Source organism: Helianthus annuus, chromosome 9, assembly GCF_002127325.2.
Source record: "Helianthus annuus cultivar XRQ/B chromosome 9, HanXRQr2.0-SUNRISE, whole genome shotgun sequence".
In the NCBI taxonomy this organism is placed as follows: domain Eukaryota; kingdom Viridiplantae; phylum Streptophyta; class Magnoliopsida; order Asterales; family Asteraceae; genus Helianthus; species Helianthus annuus.
The window spans coordinates 76802337-76828824 of record NC_035441.2 but is presented as its reverse complement, the minus strand read 5'-3'; the positions used below and the strand labels follow the sequence as shown (position 1 = coordinate 76828824).

The 26488-nt window shown below is 42.4% G+C and overlaps 1 protein-coding gene across 1 annotated transcript; it reads left to right on the top strand.

Annotated features, from left to right (window-relative positions):
• Positions 1-9338: 9338 nt before the first annotated feature.
• Positions 9339-12119, top strand: LOC110875789. The gene has a single exon (XM_022123988.1). The coding sequence runs from the start codon at positions 9339-9341 to the stop codon at positions 12117-12119; it is 2781 nt and encodes a 926-aa protein (XP_021979680.1).
• Positions 12120-26488: the final 14369 nt, after the last annotated feature.

Sequence of the window (26488 nt, the reverse complement as noted above, 5' to 3'; positions counted from 1 at the left end):
AGCGTATAGTATTTGGCAAGAGAGGAATGCCAGGCTATTTAAAAATCAGTTAAGACCTCCTGAGACGGTTAGTGATGTAATCATGAATACAGTGCGATACAAGTTGATGGGAGGGAGCTAAGCTGAAGAATACCGTTAGGGTGCGTAACCTTCTTAGAGAATGGGAGATTCGTACGAAAGACACGGAGGACGATGGGGGCTGATTAGCTATTATTTTTATTGTTATGTCTAGATTGTTGTCTAGTTGGTTTTCCCTTGTTTTGGTTGTCGTTGGGATATTTTTGTTTTTGCTTGTTTACTTTCATGGGGCATGTCTCATGATTGAACTAGTGTAGACTCTCTACACTACTTGAGTTTTTTTGATGTGAATATATAGAATCACCGGGGTAACCCTTTACCCAAAAAAAAAACTTTGACGAGATTTTGAAAATTCAAAAGGCACTAAGCCAAATATGAATCAAACTGGAAGGGTTCAAAACCATATAACAGAGAGTTCAAAACCTAGTAATCAATCATCCTAGAACGGATGATTAATTTTTGAAGCAGATTCGGATTTGTGTTCTCATTGTGGTTATCACCTAAGGATAGGTGACGGTATTGTTTTAAAATCTAAACACAAGTAAACTTGTGTAGGGTCCTAAAGTTAGAGTCTAGGTCAAAGCATTACTAATAACCTAATTCCCTATAACCATTGGCTCTGATACCAACTTTCTTCTGTCACACCCCGACCACGTAGGACAACAAACCGTGGCGGGAACGTCGGGGAGTGTTGCAACAGAAGCTATTGTTTCACAACCATGGATACAAAAAGTGTTTCGTTTTATTGATAATATTAAACATTGCATTGTCTTAACATAGAATAAACAAGTTTTACATCGTCTATCACTATTATTATGTCACTAAGGCCTCGTCCAGATCCTATGTGACGCATGCATCCTAGTAGTCATTCAAGCATCAACACCTGAAACATATGTAAAAACTTAGTCAGCAAAGAAATGCTGGCGAGTACATAGGTTTTATAGGAGTGTCGAATTCATGGCCAGTTTAAGTGTTGCAATACTTTATTAAAAACTTTGTTTTGAAAATAGTATGATATTGCAACTTAATTAACCAACTCAAATCAAGCGGGTTATAGTTTATAAAACCTCGTAGCCATGATTCTTAACCCAAAAACATTTGCTTTAGAAAACCAACTTGTAAAACATCTTGTAAAAACTCATTAAAAACTCGTATAGTTTATATCTCTTAGAAAAACATCGTTGTGTGACATCGTTTCAAAATCGTTTACCCAAGTGAACTAAATAACGCCACGATATGTAATATGATGAAAACACTTATATATAAGAAGTACCAACGGTGTATCTACCATGTTTTCACCACATTACCCCCGTCTCGTTATCTAAACACTTAACCAAAAACCAATCGTTTATCGAAATCGTTTAACATCGTTTCCAAATCGTTCCCAAATCGTTTACTCGTTCCCAAATCGTTTCCAATCGTTCCCAATCGTTTACTCGTTTCCAAATCGTTTACTCGTTTCAAAATCGTTTAAATCGGCATCGTTTTAATTGTGAAAACTTATATATGGTCGTCTCGTTAACAACATTCAAACCTTTGTGACTCGTCCATCGTTCAACTCGTTCTCATATTAACAAACCACCAAAGGGTAAGTTAACAAACATCAGATTCAGTCGCTACCCACAACCCCCACACATAACCATGGGTGTAGTAAAGTAACGGGATTTGTCAGATCCTATGGTACCATAACCTAATACTGGTCGGCTTGATCAATGCTAATGAATGTCATTCGTTATGTAACTACAACCAACAAGTTCGTTCACTTTATCGAAATCGTTCTTAGTTTAGTAAAAATCGTTTTAATCGTTTTTGAAACCATCGTTTAAACTTTGAAAACATTTCGTACATATGAATCACCCCAAAACATTTAAAACAGTAAAATAGGGGAACTATGTACTCACATGAAGTGCAAAGTATCCTCGATCAAATAGAACTTCAATAACCTCGAGCAAACCAGAGAAATCAAGTAGCTCCTAGTAATCGAACCACTAGTCAAACAATAGACGCCTAAATCGGAAGATCGGACAGAATGAGGTCTTGTAAACCAAATGAGTGTTGGAACTCATGTGATATGGTTTAACAAAGCCTACATCCTAAATCGGAACCTAACCTAAGTGCTTTCGACCCATCGTGACCCATTAAGGTAGCTTACGCTACTACTTTAACGCGTCGTGCACGCAAAAGCGCGTTCGAGACGTCTAACTAGTCCTATGACAAGTATTATATGCCCATACATGTTTAATTATGTTACATAATTAGTTACGTGTCAAAAGTTTAGGTTACATATGCTTAATTACCAATTATGTATGAAAAGGGTATTTTGGTAATTTACCAAAGGCATATAAATTACCTATCATGCGACTAATAAAACCTAAATAACCATAAGGTATAACCTTGGAAGGTTATTCCCTATGCTACTATGGTCAATAAACATGTTTGGTCGGATCCTAATGATCGACCAAACGGGTCATGTTCGAAAGTCTAAGTGGGTGTTTAGTCCGCTTGACTTACGACTCTACACAAGCACTAATCTAAAAGTGACGAGCTAAACATGTCGAAACATGTTTAGTTAAGTTAGAAAATAGGTTTGGTATCAAAACAAACGGTTTTGATACCTAAAAGTAGCTTGGTTACAAAATACGCGAGAAAACGCATTCTGGCCGAAGCTATGACTCGTCACTGAGCCTAGACAACGTGGTAATCAGTAGGTATAGTTACTAGGGACTATAACCATCGTGATTACGCTCACGTTATGAAGTTCAAATGAACTTCGCATTGACCATAAACTGGTCAAAGCAGAAAGTCAAACACCGTTTGACTTTAGCGATAGAAACGAATGAAAAGAACGAAAGAATACTTACAGAAGGTCCCCGCAAGCTCTTGATCCGATTTACTCTCAGGTATGAAGCATAAACTTCAACTTAGAGAGCCAAAATCAGATTCAAGTGTGCTTTGGGAGTGAAATGGGTTTGGGTATTTATAGGAATTCAAGTACCGTTAAGATCATTCGTTGAAACACGTGCTTTGATCTAGACCTTACATGTGGGCACATGGTTTTCAAAACCATGGGAATACTTAAAATCATCAAATGGTATTGCAAAAAAAGGATCAAAACCATCCATGTGTGGCACATTGTTTTGAAATACCATGGATGCCTAAAAAAATGGACCAAGTTCAATGTATCTGCCAGAATTTTCAAAAATGGTCCATGCACTTGTAAAACTTGATTTTTTGGCACTTTTAAACCCCTTTAACCTCATTTCAAGGCTCTAAAATGATATTAAAGTATAGGGAATTTAAAATATGCTCAAAGACATCACGGATGTCAGTTCGTTTGGCCGTACGGTTGCGTTATTCGGTTAATTACGACGGAAGTCGTAACGAACGCAAAAACGATCCAAATTAAGCGACGAATGGAATTTTATCATGCCAAACACTAAAATAAAATATTTTAATGCTTACATAAATTTTTGGATGTCCGGATATATTCAGAACGTAAGATATGCGCGAAAATGCAAACTTGTGCACTTTTTAACGCTTTTAGTCCCTATTGATCAATAAAGTTTATTTTAGCATACCGAACCCCTCAAAGCCTATTTCTAAGCTATGTAAAGGTTATTTAGGGTATGTTTAACTTATGATCAAGTTCCGGAGTGTTCGTTACTATACAAATCGGTATAGTTTCGCACTTTGACACAAATAGTCCCTGCGATCGAACAAAGTTGATTTCAACACAGCAAACCATCCAAAACTTATTTCTAAGTTATGTGGAGGTTATTTAAGGTATGTTAAGCCTATTTTACTATTCCGGAGTGTTTTTTGCATTAAACTGGTTATATTTACGCATTAGTGCGCGTATAACCTTTCAGAAAGCGATTTAGAGCTTGAAATTGGAATTGAATCGAATTGTAAAATCACCAAAAATAAATACACAAAATAACACCAAAACACATATAATAACACCAAAGCACATTGTTTTATTAATAATCAACATTGTTTTATATCGTACATCGATTACAGAGCACAGTTGTCACATATTGTCCTGACTCTCTTCGGATCCTTGCTAATTCACCCCGTAATCGGTTAGCGCTTAACTCTTGCATGATTATTAGATTATTGTTCTTGCTAGCTGTTGATTAGAAACCTGATTCATTGATGATGTATGATGCTTGATCTTATGTTCAAATCCTCTGTTTATTGTTAATATGAATTGTGATGAACGGAAACGAAACGAGTAAACACGGTTCGGTTAGTTTAAGCACAAAGGTCTAAACTTGTTGTCACATAGGGTTTTTGGTAATTTGATCGGAGTACTATTTAATGTTATAGTTTGATTTATGGAGTGGAATCGTGCTCGTATGATACTCGTTATATGAATAAACTGTTAAGATTGGTGATTGATTGAATATCCATGATCTAATGATAGTGATGATCGATGACGATTGATGATGGCTGTTAGCATGATTAGGGTTATTGTGATGAATGTGTAACTGATATGTTGACGTAACTGATACCACACGAAACGGAATTTACGGCGAAACAGGAGGGGTGTTTCGCCAAGGGTAATTGACGAAACAAGATGTGTTTCGCCAAGGATGTGAACGACGAAAGCAAAGTGTTTCGTCAAAAGGGGCTCACGGCGAAACAAAGGGGTGTTTTGCCGATCTGGATAACCTGCACAGTAACTTAACTATTCTGTTAAACTTAACTGAGTTAACTAACTGCTGTTAAATACTATGCATGACTTGTACGATGTTGCTTAGTGATGTGTACTACTTGGTGAACATTGATTGTGCTTATACGTGAACTACATGAACATGAACTGATTATGTGTACGTGCGTACCTTAGGACGTGATTGATTAACTGTGAGCACATACTTAGCATACCGAGCAAACCAAGGTGAGTTCACACAGCCAAGGCATGGGGTTCCCAGGGTGGGAATGGGTTTGGATGATTTACTTGTACTTACCTAGCTAATGGAATTTAATGATACGGTCCTCGGGTGAGGAAGGTTATTGATAAGATACTACTAGACTAGTGATACTAATAGAACTGATCTTCGCATACACGCCGAGGTTGGCTGCGATAATATGACTAATCTTCGCACACATGCCTGGGATGGCTGCGAACCATACACTAAATCTTCGCACACATGCCGGGTGGCTGCGATACAAATATACCTAGTCTAGAATACTTGGGAAAATTTTCCCTAACCTTCGCACACATGTCTTGGAGACAGCGGTGCAAACTAATACGATATAGGAGTTAACAAACGAACATAAAGCTTATTCTACCATTACAATTACTGAACTATTAACTGTGAACTCGCTCAACTAGTTGTTGACTCTCTGCTGCATGCCTTGCAGGACCTTAGGTACTATGGAGCTTGCACAGGGAGGAGCAGGTCATTGTGGAGCATGGATCGTGGATACTATGTTAAACTTTATAACACTTGAACTTATTACATACATTGGGTTTTCATATTATGCTTCCACTACTTAAACTACGTTTGGTTTGAACATCAATTGTATTGAGTTGGATTTCTATGAACTACTTTAATTATTATATGCTATGTTCAATATGATTGGTGGCTTGATCCTGGTCATGTCACGCCTCCAAGCGGTGGTACTCCGCGGGTGGATTTTGGGGGTGTGACATTGACGACCTTGATTACCGGCAATTAGCACCATCGATTTGTCTTCAATCGAATCTTTAACCCTTGTTAGCGGCCCATGGGAGTCAACACCTACGAATCAATCGAGGCATAAGTGGTGATAATTGACCTTAGTGTGGTATGCGTAACAGCCAGCACAGTGAGTAACGCTTTAGGACGCGGCTCAGGACGTGAAAAGATGGACTATGATGGTGAAGAATCGTTGGGCTTGTTTTTCGAGCAACGAAATTGGAGTCAGCAGTCACAACGACAACAAGGTGCTCGTAACTCTAGCTTTCAGTAAGGAAATAAAGGAGCCTACATCATGAGTTGGCCCTAGTTAAGTTAAGAGGTTAACGATCAAGGGAACAACGACAGTACTTGGAATTTTTGTAATGAAAACAGCAACACCAGAAGTAATGCTCTTGGAAAGGTAGTTAGAGTTGGCATGGGCGACGCCAAGATTGTAACATGGTGGTTTACACATTCTTAGTAACAAACCGCTTCGTCACTATTTTGCTCAACCCTGATACTTCTTGAAACCGAACCTGCTGTGGAATCGGCAGGTGTCAAGCTCACTGAAACCTCATATGATTGTTGGATTGCAAACTCGACCTTGTGGGACAAGTATTCGACGTCGACCATCCTTCTACTACTCTTGCTAGTTTTGATATGCAGTGGTCCGTATGGATTGGTTATCCAGATATCGCGCAGATACACCCAGTGAGGAGAAAACTTTGTGTGGAGAATTGTTATCTGACCTAACACGCCAGAGTGGCACAACGGTTAGCGCCATTTCAGCAATGGAAGCTAGGAGCATCTACGGAAGGATTACCCCGCAATGATAGCACTCGATACTAATGTCAAGGCTAAAGAAAGAAGGAGCGAGGATCCACCAATTGTTCGTGATTTCTCCCTAAGTACTACCAGAAGAACTGTCAGGTTTACCTTCACGTCGCCAGGTGGAACATCAGATCGGTATCATGTCGGAGGTAACCCTTGTTACTAGCATACCTTATTATCTTACACCGGGAAGGTCGCAGGAACTGCCTAATCAACTCCAGGAATTATTGAACTTGAGTTTCATCGGATCTAGTTTTCGCTTTAAGGAGCCCTCACTATACTCAACATGGTGACAGTCAAGAACAGTTTGCCTTGACCACGTATTGAAAATCCGTCGACCAGTTGCGAGGAACAAGCTTCCATTCGAGGATTGGCTAGTGAACGAACTAACGTCAGATGGTAGCCCAAGGGGAGAATGCTCTTAGAACAGCATGTCGAATATAATGCAGCCACTTCAACGTTATGCACCAGGATCATCAAGTTGACCAACACACCAGTAGCTTCGGGGATCACATGAATCGACCGCATTTGTTGACAACATCCTGAATCCTGACCAGGAGAATGGAACGCCATGGGTGGCATCTGTATCTTAGAACTCCTGAGGGAGGGGCCACTCCGCTCAAGGTCTTGTTAAATGTAATCTCTGGGTTAGAGAGGTACCTCTTGGATATATAATCAACGTAGTGGAAATGCACGTGGATCTCGCTAGATCCGTCTTGGTTGGAACTGATCGACACCAAAAAGTCCTTCGTGGATACAACTTCTTAGTCCTACTTGATGATATCGTAGATAAATCACAAGATTTGTGAAGGTCGCGCAGCTTAAATCTCTCTAGCACAGCAGGGTGCTGTGTTCGTGAAAGACAGTACAAGAGGACGTCATTTCAGCTTTCGAATCCCGACTTTGCAATGCTCTGAGCATCATTTTATCCGGGGATGCGGGTGATTCAGTGTTTTATCCTTATGGTCCAAATCAGAGTCCCAGCTATACGTCGACGCAACACAAGAGGGCGATGGCTTACGAAGCGGTCTTTGGGATTTTAGATGGAGGCATCACTTGGATGGTGCCCGATGCGTTAGTTAGACCGATCACAAGGGCCTCCCGTGTACCTTGACTTCGACAGAACTAAATCAGTTAATGGCATCGCTAGAGGGAACTTTAGGATGATTACAATATGATACCTGAACGTGCACGAGCTTTACAGCTCGCTATCGACTCTAGCTTACCAGTGTCAGACTCGCTCTGTTGAACTGGAGAACAGAAGGAAGAGGAATCTTCAAGTCGAACCCATGCGGGGCATGGAGAAGCAACCTTTGACAAGCCAGACGATACACGCTACTTCCTGAAACGAATGTGGGTCCCATTACATGGCAACTGAAGGAAACTCGCGTTGAGCAAGCACACCAGTTTCGACATTCTAGCCACCTGGGTTTTGATGGAAGGCATTAGGATTTATAAACCCTGTACTGGTAATCGGACATGAAGTCTCATCTTTTTTTTGGGTAAAGGGTTACCCCGGTAAATTTTATAAATAACCAATAAGAACAAATCATGTGCCTGACATAGCACACGCAACTAGACTTGGCATACCAAGACTAGGACAGCAAGAAAAACAAGACCAGCAACAGACGTTCAACCAAACACGACACAAAGCCCAAACACTACCAAAACAAACAATTACTACAAACGATAAACACTAAGCATCTTCCTTAGCCTGGGTCTTCATCCGATGCCCTACATAGGATCTGCCACTTTGTAAGAGTCCGTCGATAATCCACATCACCCCTATATTCGAAGCCCATTAGCCGAAGCCGGGCAATGTTTTTGATTTTCTCGGTCACCTGTTTAGCCGTACACTCCGTAGACGTGAAAAGCCGATTATTCCGCTCTTGCCATATGTAGTAAGATGACGCCGCTATCACTAGCTTACACATGATGTGCTTCAAACTTTTGGATTCCGAGTTGTGTTCCATCCAATCCGCAATAGAGGTCCACGAGTCGTTAACGTTATCCATATCTACCAGCATCCTTATGTTTGACCAGACTTGTGAAGCAAAACTACACACGAAAAATAAGTGATCTCTAGAATCCGTACCATGCTTACAAAGGGGACAACACATGAGTCATCGGTTTGTTTCGCTGCCCGCTTCCCAAACCGCCAACCGATCTTGTGTCTTGAGCTTGTTTTTTTTCACCAACCAAAGATGGAATGAGTGTCTCGGGATACATTGACTAAACCAAATCATGCTAGCCCACTTAACTGGAATGTCACGTGTCCGTAAGGTGTGCCACACTTCCAATGAGCTAAAGTGCTGATCATGACCATCCAAGTCCTTCCAAACCATTCGATCCGCTAACTGGGAGTTCTGTTGATTAACAGTTAACCCAATCAGAACCGGGTAAATATCATACCATGCTTGGGGCCATTTCCATTGCCCATTCTCATCAAGTAAATCAACAAAAATTTTCATAATCCAAAGCATAGTTTTAATATGGAAATGGCTTTTCTCTGGCTGCCTAGGCGATTTCGGCGATCCTGAAGTAACCCTAGATTTCTTGATTTCTAATCCTCATCTTGATCGATCTGGGTTAGGTATTGGGGTTTGTCGATCCTTCTGAGTAAGGTTTTCTTGACTCTACCCTGGTTTCTAATCTTTTGAAGTCCGGATTAGGGTTTTTCGTTTCTTTTCTGTCTAGGGTTCATAGTCGTTTTGCTTTGGCTGTTGGTTTTCCGATCGTTCAGTTACGCTGCATGTTTTTGTTATGACGTCTAATTCTTTCAACGTGTCTGGAACTGTGGGTAGTTCTCAAAATCCTATTAGCGAGCAGGGTTTGGAGGACTTAGGGTTTCAATCGTTTACTGAAAGGCTGCATGGGGATATCTTTATCAGTTCGAAGGGCCCTAGGTTATCGAATGTCCAGGACATGCGTGACAAATCGTCTTTGTTCTCCAAGCCTCTAAAAATTGATGGCAATCCGTTGTTACCAAGACGTGGGGTTATTCAACAGGAGCCTAAGATGATTAATATCATTGATGAACTGGAAAAAGTTACTGTTCCAGTTCATGAGGACATAAATACGGCTGATCACATAAGGGGGGAGGAACATGTGAAGTGTGCTAATACGATGTCTTATGCCGATAAGGTCAAGAACACGTCCTCAAAGAAACGGGAAGTTAACTTTAGAAGTTTGGATTCGACTGAGACCAAGCCGGATGCTAATGTGGTCATTCCTCGAGAGGTAATTCGTAAAGCTCAGGATAAGTTTGAGAACGTTTTATATGGTTATTTTCTGGGTAATCGGCTTCCTTATCCTGTTGTGGAATATTATGCTAAGAATGTCTGGGCAAAATACGGGTTTGCTAAACTTATGATGAATTCAGAGGGCTTCTTTTTCTTTAAATTTGATTCTAAAGAGGGTATGGCGAAAGTTCTGGAAGGAGGACCGTGGCTGATCCGGAAAGTGCCCTTGTTCTTAAATGTGTGGTCTCCATCAGTTAGCTTAAAGAGAGAGGGTATTAAGTCAGTCCCGGTGTGGGTAAAACTCCATAATGTTCCTATTGCAACTTACACCGATGATGGCCTTAGCTTATTAGCGTCCAAGTTAGGTGTGCCAAAACGGCTGGATGGCTATACAGCCGATATGTGCACGGAAAACTGGGGGAGAAGCAGCTTTGCTCGGGCGTTGATTGAAATAACCGCGGATAAAGAGCTTAAAGATCAAATTGTAGTTGCCATTCCGAAGCTTGATGATGATGGATACATTACTGAAATAGTAGATGTGGAATATGAATGGAAGCCTCAAAGGTGTTCGTTATGTTGTGTCTTTGGACACAATGATCAAGTGTGTGGGAAGAATGAAAATAAAAAAGCTAAGCATGTGGTCGTTGATGAGGTGGGTTTCAGGATGGATAAGAGGAAGACAGCTCGTATGGGAGGGGTACCAATGAAGCAAAAACAAAAGTTTATGTATAGGCCAAAGGTTAGCAAGGCTGACCCAAGTACTTCTGGAACAAAAGATGGCCACGGGATCAAGAAGACATCGGATAACGTCCAAGTGAGGAACTCGTATGACTCTTTATCGAAACTTGATGGGCAGGAATTGGATACTGAGATGGATAACAGGAAAACGTGGAAAAGAACTCAGGGAAGCACGCTAATGATAATGAGGAGGTGGTCGATTCTATACCAACTGAAACAGCCAGATTTATGCGGAATAATAAACATGAAAAGGTTGCTGAGGGGGCAAGCACTCCCGGTCAGAGTGGTATTGATGGATAGTATTCTTACATGGAACATAAGGGGTTTGAACCAACCCCTGAAACAAAATGAGGTTCGTCTTATGCTGTCGGAAAATAAGGTGTCTGTTTGTGCTATTTTAGAATCGCATGTGGAGGTTGCTAATCTGGAGAGGGTTTGTAAGAAGGTGTTCAGAAATTGGAGTTGGACGTCTAATGGGGGCCTTTGTGATCGGGGTGCTAGAGTTATCCTAGGGTGGAATAGTGATATTGTGGATGTCATGATTCTGTCACAGTCTGATCAAGTCATTCATGCTCAATTATGGTCAAAAACTGGTAACACTAGTGTTTTCGGTTCTTTTGTTTATGCAAAGAATAAATATCAAGACCGAAGGGCTCTTTGGGAGAACTTATGTGGGCATGCGATTTTGTGTAGGGATAAGCCTTGGTTTGTCATGGGCGATTTTAACTCGGCTCTTCATATGGAGGATTCGCTGTTTGGTACGTCAATTCAAACTATAGGTATGCGAGAGTTTTATGATTGTGTCAAAAATTCGGACCTGCTTGATGTTAAGGGTCATGGTATGCAATACACTTGGAACCAGAAGCCGAAGGAGGGGATTGGCTTACTTCGTAAGATTGATAGGGTTATGTGTAACGTTAAGGGTCTTGATATGTTTCCAGAAGCTTATGTTATGTATCACGTGTATCGTGTCTCTGACCACACCCCGTGTATTTTAAAGCTAACCAAGGAGCCTAAAGTGTCTAAGCCGAAGCCGTTCAAATTCGCGAATTTCCTTACTTCTAAACCGGATTTCAGAATATGTGTTGAGCGAGAGTGGGTGAAGACGGTTGATGGGATTTCTATGTTCTCGGTTATCACTAAGCTAAAAAACTTGAAGCCAGGTCTTAGGAAAATCCTGAACCAGCAAGGGAATTTGCATTTAAAGGTGAGTGAGCTGCGTAAAAAGCTTGATGAGATCCAAAGATTGCTAGACAAGAACCCTCTTGATGTGGAGCTTCGTAATAACGAGTCTGTTTGCCTAAAGGAGTTCCAGATTGCGGCGTATGATGAGGAGTGTTTCTTGAAACAAAAATCAAAGGTTGAGTGGCTTTGTGCTGGGGATTCGAATACGACATTTTTTCATAATAGCCTGAAATGCAGAAACGCTAGAAACAAAATTCATTGTATTCGGGATTTGGCTGGAACCCGATATGAAGGGGATGAGGCTACGGACGCGTTAGTTAATCACTACGCGGGTTTTTTAGGCACGGAGGATCAAGTCTCTAGCATTGTGACACTCTAGGTTTTTCCGAACGAACACCTTGTAATATTTTGTGTATATATAAATATTATTAAATGGAAACGTGACTTTTACATGATATGTGTGATATGTATGTAATATATATATATATGTATGAGAGTCGAGACCACGACTCGAGACCATGACTCACAACCACCCGGTTGCGAGTGGGCCACTCGGTCTCGAGTGGGCCTTTGGGCCGTAACCGGTTTGGGCCGAAACCCCCCCCTAAGCTTATTTTGGAACCTTGTATATAATTCCACCTTTCCCCCACTTCCTTCATTTTACACACACCAACACTTCCATTCTCTCCCAACTAGAAAACCCCAAAACAACAACCCATTCTCTTCCTCCAACTTTCAGATCTCACAAGAATCTCGGTCAAGGAATCTCGGACAAGATCATCACTCGGACACTTCATCTTCTCTCATTTCTTCCTTTGTTTCGGCTCATTCTCCTTCTTCTCAACCGGTTAGTGTTACTTATGTGTAATGGTTGCCTTGAATGCTTGATGAATAAAATGTTTATAAACTAGAAAATGGTTAGTTACAATTGTTATGCATGACTTTTAGGATGATTTGTGAAGTTTGGCATTATGTGTACAACCCTTATGTATGAAGCTTGATAACATGTTTATAATGGCTAAAGAATAATGGTTTATGAATGATTAGGGCCAACCGAGTTATGTTTAATGTCACAAAGTGTATGTTTTCTTGTTTTTGCATCATGATCTTGTTAGAAATATGTGATTTTCGGTCCAAAATGTATGATTTTGTTAAAGTGAAAACCCTAGAAAACTATGAATATAGGGTGAACTTGTTGAATGTGGTTTGAAGATTCAAAAATGGCAAAGTTTGATCTATTTGGTTTAATAGTCAGATTAGGCAAAGTGTTAGTAGAAACCTTATTGGTTGTTTCCTGATTTGGGCCTGATTACATTGTACTAATGGGACTGATGTATCTGCATCATCACGTGTACATGAAAGGGACAGCATTCCGACTCGCAACCGCGCCGTTGCGACTCGCAACCATGGCATGACAACTCGAGACCACGCCGTTGCGACTCGCAACCATAGCAGGACAACTCGAAACCACACGATTGCGACTCGAGACTACGACGGTTGCGACTCGCAACCACAGCATGATGACTCGAGACCACACGGTTGCGACTCGCAACCATAACGTGACAAGCCGAGACCTCCTGGTTGCGACTCGAGACCTCCTGGTTGCGACTGGGCTGTCCACTTTGGTTATTGGGCCATTATGTGTATTATGGGCTACCTGTTAACTGGACTATGTGATGCTTTTTGACTGTGTTACTGTTAGGGCCGGCCCAATAACCCACCGTCTAATTATATGCATTATACGTGTTAGTTATGTGTAAGTTTTTACGTGATTACTTGTACACCGAACCTGACCTATACCGGTAACCATGTTAGGACGTGGTGACCAACGTGTTTGACAAGTAACATAAATCTACTGAGCAACCCAAGGTGAGTTCACAACTTAAAAGCATGCGTCCCGGTGGTTTGGGACACGAGACTAAAACAACCCTATCCCCTTGTAAAGGGGATACCATTTACATTCCTTCCCTAGTTACTGGGAACAAACTTACTTTTCCTTCCCTTGTATTGGGAAACCTTTTAGTTAATTACTGTTTATACGGAATGCAACCAAACGGCACTAAACGAAACTCTATCACTCAAGTCCCTACTACATAATACCGATTAGTCGCCGGGGCCAGGCGAACGGGTTATTAGTTGATAGCGCTATTTAGGTTTTACCAGCCTCACACCATGCCCTGGTTTGGGATCGGTCGTGAACTAATGTACTCAGGCATCCGTCAATGATGATAGAACATTGACATCGGGGCATCCTGCGGAAACGCAACGGTTACCTAGTGTTCGGTATTGGAAAAACAGTTTAGTCGCTAACTTTTGGGGTAGCTCCCCATGGCATGTATAAACGGATAAATTAACTGGTGAAACAAGTTTTTGGTAATTAAAACTGGACAACTAGTGAACTCACTCAGCATTATTGTTGACCCCTTACTGCATGCTTTGCAGGTAACCAGTGACGAAGGAGCTTGCTGCTTGGGAACGAGTAGTGTCTGTCCACCCTGGTGTTGGGTGTTACCTTATTTTGAACTATGAACTTTGTTTAAACTGCCTTACTTATGCTTCCGCTACTTATTACTGTTTGAACTTGAAACCTTAAACTCTGAACTTGATATTTACTAATCTTATGGTTAGTAAGTATTACTTTTTGTTAACAATTTAATTATTCAGTATAATTGGTGGCTGGATCCTGGTCAGTCACGCCCTCGAAGCGGGTGTTATCCGCAGGTGGATTTTGGGGGTGTGACAGATTGGTATCAGAGCCATTGGTTATAGTGAACTTGGTTTTAAAAAGGGGAAAATCTTTTTGAGAAAAACCAGACTATAACCCGTGACTCGCGACGACACTACACTCCAAGTACAAGGCTCAACACTTTTGACCTCATAGCTCGGACCAGTGTTTACTTGTTTGCTTACTTTATGTTTCCTGTTTTGCTATATGTACTAGTATGCCTAATTAGATAGATACACCTCTCTCTTCTATCTCATTCTCGCTACACTACGGCATCACACTCATACTGTGTTTTCTGGTTATGAAGACAATGAGTGGACGTGGAAGAGGAAACATCAACATGACTCAGGCTCAGTTCACTAACCTGCTCAACACAGTGGCTGCAGCTTTCGCAGCTCACCCTATAGGTAAGCTCGTTGTTTTAGGATGTTTAGATCCTACCGCCACATTGTCTTTCGCCTCTAAACCTATACGCTCCGCTTCTCACGAACAGGTCAGCATGCACCTGCGCAACCACCCGTGTGTACTTTCAAAACCTTCATGGATTGCAAGCCTCTCCCTTTCAACGGCACTGAGGGTGCCATAGGTCTTCTACATTGGATTGAGAAAGTTGAAGCTGTCTTTGCTGTCTGTGAGTGTCCCCCTGCGAACTGGGTGAAGTTTGCTACTGCTACGCTTGAAGGAAACGCGCTTTCTTGGTGGAAGGCGCAAATTCAGATGTTTGGTTTGGAAACTGCTAATGCTACTGCGTGGGAGGATTTCAAGGACATGATTAAGGAGGAATACTGTCACCGGGATGACATCCATAAGCTTGAGAATGAGTACTATGCGCTTAAGATGGTTGGGTCAGAGATTGAAACCTACACCAAGCTGTCCAATGACTATGCTGCTCTTTGCCCAAACATGTCTCGACCCATGTATCGAAGAATCGAACTGTACATCAAGGGTTTGGCTCCAGAAATTCAAAGCCATGTAACTTCAGCCAACCACACTACCATTCAGCCGATCGTTCGACTTGCTCACAAACTTACTGATCAGGCCGTAGAAGAGGGCAGGTTGCCCAAAAGGATCAGTGCTACTGTCGGAACTTCTAGTGACAACAAGCGTAAGTGGGAAGGAAATCAAAGCAAGGATGCTAACCCCACTCAGGCCCCAGCACAGCAAAGGAGAACTGAAAACAACAAAGGCACTCAGCAACAGGGTGGCTACCGGGGAAGCTACCCTAAGTGCAACAAGTGTAACAGACACCATAATGGGGCATGTAACAAGGGCCAGTGTCAGCGATGCCACAAGATGGGGCACGAAGCCAAGGATTGTAGAAGTCAGTTCCCAGCAAGACAGAATCAGCAACAACCCCAACAGCAACAGCAGCAGGGAAACGACCGAGCATGTTTTAAGTGTGGAGCTGAGGGGCACTTTAAGAAGGATTGCCCTGAACTGAATCAGAATCGCAACAACAATCAGGGAGCTGGAAACAACAATCAGAACAACAATGCGGGGAATGGTGCTAGAGGAAGGGCTTTTGTGATTGGAGCTGGAGAAGCAAGGAATGACCCCAATGTCGTGGCGGGTAAGTTCCTACTCGATGATCGTTATGTTTCTGTGTTATTTGATTCCGGTGCCGATGCTAGTTATGTATCCCTACGTATTAGTAAGAAGCTTAAGCGTCCGCTTTCATTACTAAGTTCTCCTCATATCGTCGAGTTAGCTAATGGTAGAAACATCGAGGCCTCACACGTTATCAAAGGCTGCAAACTAGAGTTGTCTGGCCAGACATTTAGTATCGATCTTTTCCCTGTTACTCTTGGAAGCTTCGACGTCGTTATTGGTATGGATTGGTTATCCAAGCATCGCGCTGAGATCCTCTGTCAAGAGAAAGCAGTTCGTATTCTCCGTCGTTCTGGCAAACCCCTCATTGTACAAGGTGGCAAAGGCGGAGAAATCTCCGGCGTTATCTCTTTCTTGAAGGCCCAGAAGTGTTTACGAAAAGGGCACACCGCTATCTTAGCACTTGTCACCAACACACAGGAAAAGGAAAAGAGGGTTGAAGATTTTCCGGTAGTGCGTGACTATCCCGAGGTATTTCCTGAGGAACTACCTGGACTCCCTCCCCACCGTCAGGTCGAATTCCAAATCGAGCTAGCTCCCGGAGCAGCGCCCATAGCTCGTGCGCCTTATCGACTAGCCCCCGCAGAATTGAAGGAACTCTCTACTCAACTACAGGAACTTTTGGATAAAGGGTTTATTCGCCCTAGTTCATCACCCTGGGGAGCACCGGTACTCTTTGTTAAGAAGAAGGATGGCACGTTCCGAATGTGCATCGACTCTCGTGAGCTGAACAAGGTTACCATCAAGAATCGTTACCCTCTCCCACGAATCGACGACCTATTCGATCAGTTGCAAGGATCGAGCTACTATTCTAAGATTGACCTGCGATCAGGCTACCATCAGTTAAGGGTCCGTAATGAAGACATCTCCAAAACTGCATTCAGAACTCGTTATGGTCATTATGAATTCCTCGTTATGCCCTTTGGAATGACCAACGCGCCTGCGGTATTCATGGATCTCATGAACCGAGTGTGCAAACCTTACCTCGACAAATTTGTGATCGTGTTTATAGACGACATCCTGATCTACTCGAAAGGTCAAGAAGAGCATGAACAGCACCTACGCCTTATCCTCGAACTCCTTCGCAATGAACAACTGTATGCCAAGTTCTCGAAATGCGACTTCTGGCTTCGAGAAGTCCATTTCCTTGGGCACGTGGTTAACAAGGATGGAATCCACGTCGACCCTGCAAAGATCGACTCTATAAAGAACTGGCCTACACCTAAGACTCCCACTGAAGTTCGCCAATTCTTGGGATTGGCAGGTTACTACCGCAGATTCATTCAGGGATTCTCAAAGATTGCACAACCCCTCACTACGCTCACTCAGAAAGGCGTCACCTACAGGTGGAATGAAGCACAGGAATCTGCTTTTCAGAGGCTTAAGGATAACCTCTGTAGTGCTCCTATTCTCTCGTTACCTGAAGGAACGGACGACTTTGTGGTTTACTGCGATGCGTCTATTCATGGGCTCGGTTGCGTGTTGATGCAACGCGAGAAAGTTATTGCCTACGCCTCTCGACAACTCAAGACACACGAAAGGAACTACACAACGCATGACTTGGAACTGGGAGCCGTGGTTTTTGCTCTTAAGATATGGAGACATTACCTGTACGGTACCAAGTGCACTATCTACACTGATCACAGGAGTCTCGAGCATATTTTTAGGCAAAAGGAATTAAACATGCGACAACGTAGATGGGTCGAACTCTTGAATGACTACGAATGCGCCATAAAGTATCATCCGGGCAAGGCCAATGTCGTGGCAGACGCCCTCAGCCGAAAGGACACCATACCAAAGCGCGTGCGAGCGTTACAACTTACCATCCAGTCTAGTCTCCCTACTCAGATTCGAAATGCCCAGACTGAAGCTCTGAAACCGGAAAACGTCAGGGCTGAGTCCCTGCGAGGATCGAGACAACGATTAGAGCAAAAAGAAGACGGCGCCTACTATGTGGCAGGGCGCATTTGGGTCCCACTTTACGGAGATCTACGAGAGCTTGTGATGGACGAAGCCCATAAGTCCCGTTATTCAGTACATCCTGGTTCAGATAAGATGTACCACGACTTAAGGACCACTTACTGGTGGCCTGGCATGAAAGCCCACATAGCAGCATACGTTAGCAAATGTTTGACCTGCGCAAGAGTCAAGACTGAGTATCAGAAACCGGCAGGCCTACTCCAGCAACCCGAAATCCCGAAGTGGAAATGGGAGCAAATTTCCATGGATTTTGTTATGGGGCTACCTAGATCTCAACGCGGGAATGACACTATTTGGGTGATAGTAGATCGACTGACTAAGTCTGCACACTTTCTGGCCATTAAGGAAACAGACAAGTTTTCTACCTTGGCAGAGATCTATTTAAAGGAAGTAGTCTCCAGGCACGGGGTGCCAACTTCTATTATTTCCGACCGAGACGCTCGTTTTACTTCCGAGTTGTGGCAAGCTATGCACAAATCCTTTGGCTCACGTTTGGACATGAGCACCGCTTACCACCCACAAACGGATGGGCAGTCTGAACGCACCATCCAAACCCTGGAAGACATGCTTAGGGCATGTGTGATCGATTTTGGCAAGAACTGGGAGAAGCATCTACCGCTGGTGGAATTCTCCTACAACAACAGCTACCACACTAGTATTCAGGCGGCACCTTTTGAGGCATTATACGGTCGTAAATGCCGATCACCTCTTTGCTGGGCGGAAGTCGGTGATAGTCAGCTCACAGGCCCAGTACTAGTGGTAGATACAACGGAAAAGATTTCACAGATAAGGCAACGCATGGCGGCAGCTCGTGACCGTCAGAAAAGCTACGCTGACAAGCGTAGGAAACCGCTAGAATTCCAGGTCGGGGACCGGGTTCTACTTAAAGTCTCACCCTGGAAGGGTGTGGTTCGTTTTGGTAAACGAGGCAAGCTGAATCCACGATATGTTGGACCATTCGAAATTACCGAGAAAATCGGTAAGGTTGCTTATAGATTGAACCTGCCTGCAGAGCTGAGTGCAGTGCACAATGTCTTTCACGTGTCCAATCTGAAGAAGTGTCTGTCAGATGAAACACTCATAATTCCTTTCAAGGAACTCACTATTGATGAACAGCTACACTTTACTGAGGAACCGATTGAGATTACGGATCGAGAGATCAAAACCCTCAAACGTAGCCAGATACCTCTCGTGCGAGTTCGTTGGAACTCACGACGTGGCCCAGAGTTTACCTGGGAGCGGGAAGACCAGATGAAGTCCAAGTATCCCCAGTTGTTCCCAAACGAAACCCCCAGCACTGAAGCTACAACTGAATTTCGGGACGAAATTCCAAACTAACGGGGGGATGATGTGACACCCCGTTGGAACACGCTAGCTTGGCAGTGGCTGCCTTAACTTTCGGGACGAAAGTTCTTAAAACTTGGGGATAATGTGACACTCTAGGTTTTTCCGAACGAACACCTTGTAATATTTTGTGTATATATAAATATTATTAAATGGAAACGTGACTTTTACATGATATGTGTGATATGTATGTAATATATATATATATATATATATATATATATATATATATATATATATATATATATATATATATGTATGAGAGTCGAGACCACGACTCGAGACCATGACTCGCAACCACCCGGTTGCGAGTGGGCCACTCGGTCTCGAGTGGGCCTTTGGGCCGTAACCGGTTTGGGCCGAAACCCCCCCCCCCAAGCTTATTTTGGAACCTTGTATATAATCCCACCTTTCCCCCACTTCCTTCATTTTACACACACCAACACTTCCATTCTCTCCCAACTAGAAAACCCCAAAACAACAACCCATTCTCTTCCTCCAACTTTCGGATCTCACAAGAATCTCGGTCAAGGAATCTCGGACAAGATCATCACTCGGACACTTCATCTTCTCTCATTTCTTCCTTTGTTTCGGCTCATTCTCCTTCTTCTCAACCGGTTAGTGTTACTTATGTGTAATGGTTGCCTTGAATGCTTGATGAATAAAATGTTTATAAACTAGAAAATGGTTAGTTATAATTGTTATGCATGACTTTTAGGATGATTTGTGAAGTTTGGCATTATGTGTACAACCCTTATGTATGAAGCTTGATAACATGTTTATAATGGCTAAAGAATAATGGTTTATGAATGATTAGGGCCAACCGAGTTATGTTTAATGTCACAAAGTGTATGTTTTCTTGTTTTTGCATCATGATCTTGTTAGAAATATGTGATTTTCGGCCAAAATGTATGATTTTGTTAAAGTGAAAACCCTAGAAAACTATGAATATAGGATGAACTTGTTGAATGTGGTTTGAAGATTCAAAAATGGCAAAGTTTGATCTATTTGGTTTAATAGTCAGATTAGGCAAAGTGTTAGTAGAAACCTTATTGGTTGTTTCCTGATTTGGGCCTGATTACATTGTACTAATGGGACTGATGTATCTGCATCATCACGTGTACATGAAAGGGACAGCATTCCGACTCGCAACCGCGCCGTTGCGACTCGCAACCATGGCATGACAACTCGAGACCACGCCGTTGCGACTCGCAACCATAGCAGGACAACTCGAAACCACACGATTGCGACTCGAGACTACGACGGTTGCGACTCGCAACCACAGCATGATGACTCGAGACCACACGGTTGCGACTCGCAACCATAACGTGACAAGCCGAGACCTCCTGGTTGCGACTCGAGACCTCCTGGTTGCGACTGGGCTGTCCACTTTGGTTATTGGGCCATTATGTGTATTATGGGCTACCTGTTAACTGGACTATGTGATGCTGTTTGACTGTGTTACTGTTAGGGCCGGCCCAATAACCCACCGTCTAATTATATGCATTATACGTGTTAGTTATGTGTAAGTTTTTACGTGATTACTTGTACACCGAACCTGACCTATACCGGTAACCATGTTAGGACGTGGTGACCAACGTGTTTGACAAGTAACATAAATCTACCGAGCAACCCAAGGTGAGTTCACAACTTAAAAGCATGCGTCCCGGTGGTTTGGGACACGAGACTAAAACAACCCTATCCCCTTGTAAAGGGGATACCATTTACATTCCTTCCCTAGTTACTGGGAACAAACTTACTTTTCCTTCCCTTGTATTGGGAAACCTTTTAGTTAATTACTGTTTATACGGAATGCAACCAAACGGCACTAAACGAAACTCTATCACTCAAGTCCCTACTACATAATACCGATTAGTCGCCGGGGCCAGGCGAACGGGTTATTAGTTGATAGCGCTATTTAGGTTTTACCAGCCTCACACCGTGCCCTGGTTTGGGATCGGTCGTGAACTAATGTACTCAGGCATCCGTCAATGATGATAGAACATTGACATCGGGGCATCCTGCGGAAACGCAACGGTTACCTAGTGTTCGGTATTGGAAAAACAGTTTAGTCGCTAACTTTTGGGGTAGCTCCCCATGGCATGTATAAACGGATAAATTAACTGGTGAAACAAGTTTTTGGTAATTAAAACTGGACAACTAGTGAACTCACTCAGCATTATTGTTGACCCCTTACTGCATGCTTTGCAGGTAACCAGTGACGAAGGAGCTTGCTGCTTGGGAACGAGTAGTGTCTGTCCACCCTGGTGTTGGGTGTTACCTTATTTTGAACTATGAACTTTGTTTAAACTGCCTTACTTATGCTTCCGCTACTTATTACTGTTTGAACTTGAAACCTTAAACTCTGAACTTGATATTTACTAATCTTATGGTTAGTAAGTATTACTTTTTGTTAACAATTTAATTATTCAGTATAATTGGTGGCTGGATCCTGGTCAGTCACGCCCTCGAAGCGGGTGTTATCCGCAGGTGGATTTTGGGGGTGTGACAAGCATGGACTTGACGGATATATGTATTAATACGCTTAGTCCGGAAGTGGCGAGTAATATGGTCAGACAAGTTACTCCTGAAGAAATTAAAAATGCTATGTTCAGCATTGGTGAGAACAAAGCTCCTGGTCCGGATGGATACACGTCTGCCTTTTTCAAGCATGCATGGGATATTGTGGGGACCGAGGTTACAAAAGCGATTCTGGATTTTTTTGATAACGGTAAAATTCTGAAACAGTTAAATCATACAATTTTGGCTCTGATTCCCAAAGTTGAGACCCCGGATTCGGTCTTGGACTACCGTCCAATCTCTTGTTGCAATGTTCTCTACAAGTGTATAAGTAAAATTATAACGGAGAGATTAAAGGGGTGTTTGGAGACTCTGGTTAGCATTAATCAATCTGCGTTTGTGCCTGGTAGGAGGATTTCGGATAATATCCTCTTAACGCAAGAACTGATGCATAATTATCATTTGAATAAAGGCCCGCCAAGGTGTGCTTTCAAAATTGACATTCAAAAGGCGTATGACACTGTTAGTTGGTCGTTTCTGGAAAAGATTCTTTGTCAGTTTGGATTGCATAGAAAGATGGTGAACTGGATTATGGCGTGTGTTACCACGGCTACCTATTCGTTGAGTATAAACGGTAATCTTCATGGTTTCTTTAAGGGGAGAAGGGGGCTTCGTCAAGGAGATCCGATGTCTCCTTATTTGTTCACTCTTGTCATGGAGGTGCTCACCTTACTACTTCAACATAATGCTCGCTCAAGCACATCTTTCAAGTATCATGCAAATTGTGTGAAGCAGAAAATTATTAACGTCTCTTTCGCTGATGATTTGTTTATTTTTGTTCATGAGAGTGTCTCTTCAGTAAACAAAATAAAGGAGGCGTTAGAGTTGTTCACTAATATTTCAGGACTGGTTCCGAGCCCTGCAAAGAGTACGGTTTTTTTCTGTAATGTTAGTCAGCAGGTAAAGCAGCACATTCTCAACATTATGTCGTTTCAGGAAGGCATCTTGCCTGTTCGGTATCTTGGTGTGCCGCTGATTACCACGAGGTTAACGGCCAAGGATTGTAAGTTACTGGTGGATCGAATGGAGAAGAAAATTGATAACTGGATGACAAAGACATGAAGTCTCATCTAGTTAAGTATGTAGACATCCAGAAGGCATATGATACGGTAGATTGGGGTTTTCTTAAGAATGTGTTAGTTGGCTTCGGTTTTAATGGCATTATGGTCGATTGGATCATGTTATGTGTGTCTACGGCCTCCTATTCGATATGTGTCAACGGGAATATTCATGGGTACTTTAAGGGGAAAAGAGGGTTAAGGAAAGGTGATCCATTATCCCCTTATCTTTTCACTCTCGTGATGGAAGTTTTGACGTGTATTCTCAACCATGCCACAAGGATTGATTCGTCTTTCAGGTTTCATAATAAATGTGAAAAGCAGCGAATTGTTAATCTTTGCTTTGCGGACGATTTATTCCTCTTTGCTAGAGGTGATGTGGGTTCGGCTCGATGTATTATGTCTTCTATCACGAAATTCACTCGAATGTCGGGGCTGATTCCGAGTGCGCAGAAAAGTACAGGATTTTTTTGTAATGTCCCGAATAATGTTAAAAGGGAAATCTTGTCTATCATGCCGTTCGTGGAGGGTACGCTCCTGGTGAAATATTTGGGGGTTCCGCTTATTTCGTCTAGACTGTTTTTTTTGGGTAAAGGGTTACCCCGATGAATTTTATATATGAAACAAATAAGAACAAGGGTGTGTCAAAGCGACACACCAACTAGACTTGACATGCCAAGCCTAGGACACCACACAACACAATCCAACCAATACAAAAACAACCAAAACAAAAGCACCCAACAAAGACAGCCAAAAAACAAACTGAAAACAAGACCCGAAAAACTACTAGCCCGGATCCACTACATCATCGTTGCAAATCTGCCAAGCCTTGAAAATCCTTTCCTTTGCCGAGCTCACGCGGAATCTGAAACCCATCAAACACAAACGAACCGAGCCTTTAACCATCTCAGCAACTTGATCTACCGTCCTCTTGCTATTAGTGAACAACCTGTTGTTCCTTTCTTGCCAAATGTAGTACGAAGCAGCTGCTATAACCAACTTACTCACAATGTGATCAACACTCTTTGATCTTGAGTGTTGCTCCACCCAATTTAGAATTGATGACCAAGTAGTGTCCACATTCGTCAGGTTTACCATCGCCTTCACTTTATTCCACACTTGCGCCGAGAAGTTACATTGAAAAAATAAGTGATCACGACTATCCCGGTCATAGTTACATAGCGGACAGCACATAAGATTTAGATTTGTTTGACTACCTGCTTCCCAAACTGCCATCCTATCCTGTGTCTTTAACTTATTTCTGAACGCTAGCCACATATGAAACGCGTGCCGCGGAATACATTGAGAAAACCAAACCATGTTTGCCCAAGGGGCATGATGCTCTCGACTTCGAATGGTGTTCCAAACCTGAGCCGATTTAAAGTCACCAGGTTTTCCATCAACATCTTTCCAAACGTATTTCGTCTAGACTGTTGTACAAGGATTGTAGTGTTCTTGTGGAGCGTCTTGAAAATCGGATAGATAATTGGAAGAACAGAATGTTATCTTTTGCAGGCAGGTTTCAATTAATCATCTCGGTCCTTTCAGCTCTTCATGTGTACTGGTCTTCGGTTTTTATTTTACCAGCTAGGGTCATTAAGGAGCTGGAATCTAAAATGCGTAATTTTCTTTGGGCTCAATCTCCTTCTCAGCGGGGTAGGGCGAAAGTGTCTTGGAATTCGGTGTGTGTGCCTAAGCATGAGGGAGGTTTGGGTATTCGTCGGATCGGGGATGTCAATAAAGCTCTCATGGTGTCGCATATTTGGAGTATTCTAAGTAACCGTAAATCGCTTTGGCTGGCTTGGATTCATTCTTATCGTTTAAGGGGTCGGAGTTTTTGGGATCACAGGGTTCCGGCTTCTTGTTGTTGGAGTTGGAGGAAGATGACTCAACTTAGGCCTTTAATCCGTCAGCATGTTTGGTCTCAGATTGGGAACGGTAATAATACGTATGCTTGGTTTGACTTGTGGAGTAGTATTGGTCCGTTATGCACCTTTCTATCTCCTAGAGTTATAACCAGAGAAGGTTTCTCTTTGAATGCTAAAGTGGCGGATGTTTATATGGATGGCTCTTGGTTATGGCCGGATGCTTGGAGAGATACTTATCCCGTGCTTATACAATTAGACCTTATGCAACGAAACTTGAATAATCAGGATCGGCTTTTGTGGATGGATGGTGATAAGCTTAACGAGTACTCCTCTTCAGGGGTTTGGAATTCGGTTCGGGCTAGGGCGCAGGAGGTGAATTGGGCAAGTATTGTTTGGTTCTCTCAATGTATCCCTCGGCACGCCTTTTTGATGTGGCTCATTATTCGACGCAAGCTTTTAACGCAAGACAAAATCTTGCAATGGAGCTATTCCCGGAGAAACAATATGAACATGATGTGCTGCCTCTTGTGTTATGAAAATGTGGATTCGCACGATCACTTGTTTTTCGAATGCAAGTTGTCCTCGGAAATTTGGTGCATAGTCCGATCTAAAGTTGGTATGGATAGAGTTGAATCAAGATGGACCGAGATTGTGGAGTGGTTAAACCATCGGTCTAGATCTAAATCGGCGAAAAACCTGGTTTGCAGATTGTTAGTTGCAGCTTCAGCGTACGTTATTTGGCAGGAGAGGAACAATCGCTTGTTCAGAAACCATGCGAGGCCTCCGGACACCATCTCTAAAGCTGTTTTAGAAAGTGTGAGATACAAGTTGATGGGGCTCAGATTCAAGAATACAATCAGAGTTCGGGAGTTGTTGGAGAAATGGGAGATTCACGATGCTGATTTAATTATGGAGAATGGTTGATTCATGTGGTCTAGTGTCGTGATGGTCTAGATAGTTGTCTAGTGGTCGTTTTGTTTCGGTTTCGTTGTTGGTTGTTTGCTTTTTGTTTACTTTCATGAGGGTATGTCTCATGTCTGAACTAGTAAGGATGTTACCTTACTACTTGTTTTGTTTGGTTGTGAATATATAAAATCACCAGGGTAACCCTTTACCCAAAAAAAAAAATCTTTGTTATGCTTGTTACTCTACTAATATGATAAATCTATTAGCATGATAACTTGGTTAGTATGTAACTCTGTTAGTTATTAACTCCGTTAGTTGTCAATTCAGTTAAACATGTTAACTCTATTAACTCTGTTAAACTTATCAACCCTGCTAAGTTATGTATGTAACGCTGTTAAGCATGAAACACTGTTAGTTTGTTAAACCTGTTCAGTATTAACTCTGTTAACTTAGTAAACTCAATTAGTTTATTAATTCTGTTAGATGTTAACTCTGATAAATATGTAACTCCGTTTTATATGTTAATACAGTTAAGCTTGCCAACTCTGTTAAGTGTATTATTGAATAATTATGATAGATCAAACTGCAACAGACATTATGTGAAACATGAATTGTATGAATGTGATTAATTGTCGTGTGATGCATGATGTTAACTGCCAAACATGCTCCGTGATGTGAA

Coding starts and splice junctions, on each gene's coding strand:
- LOC110875789 (XM_022123988.1), top strand. CDS start 9,339: ATGACGTCTAATTCTTTCAACGTGTCTGGAACTGTGGGTAGTTCTCAA.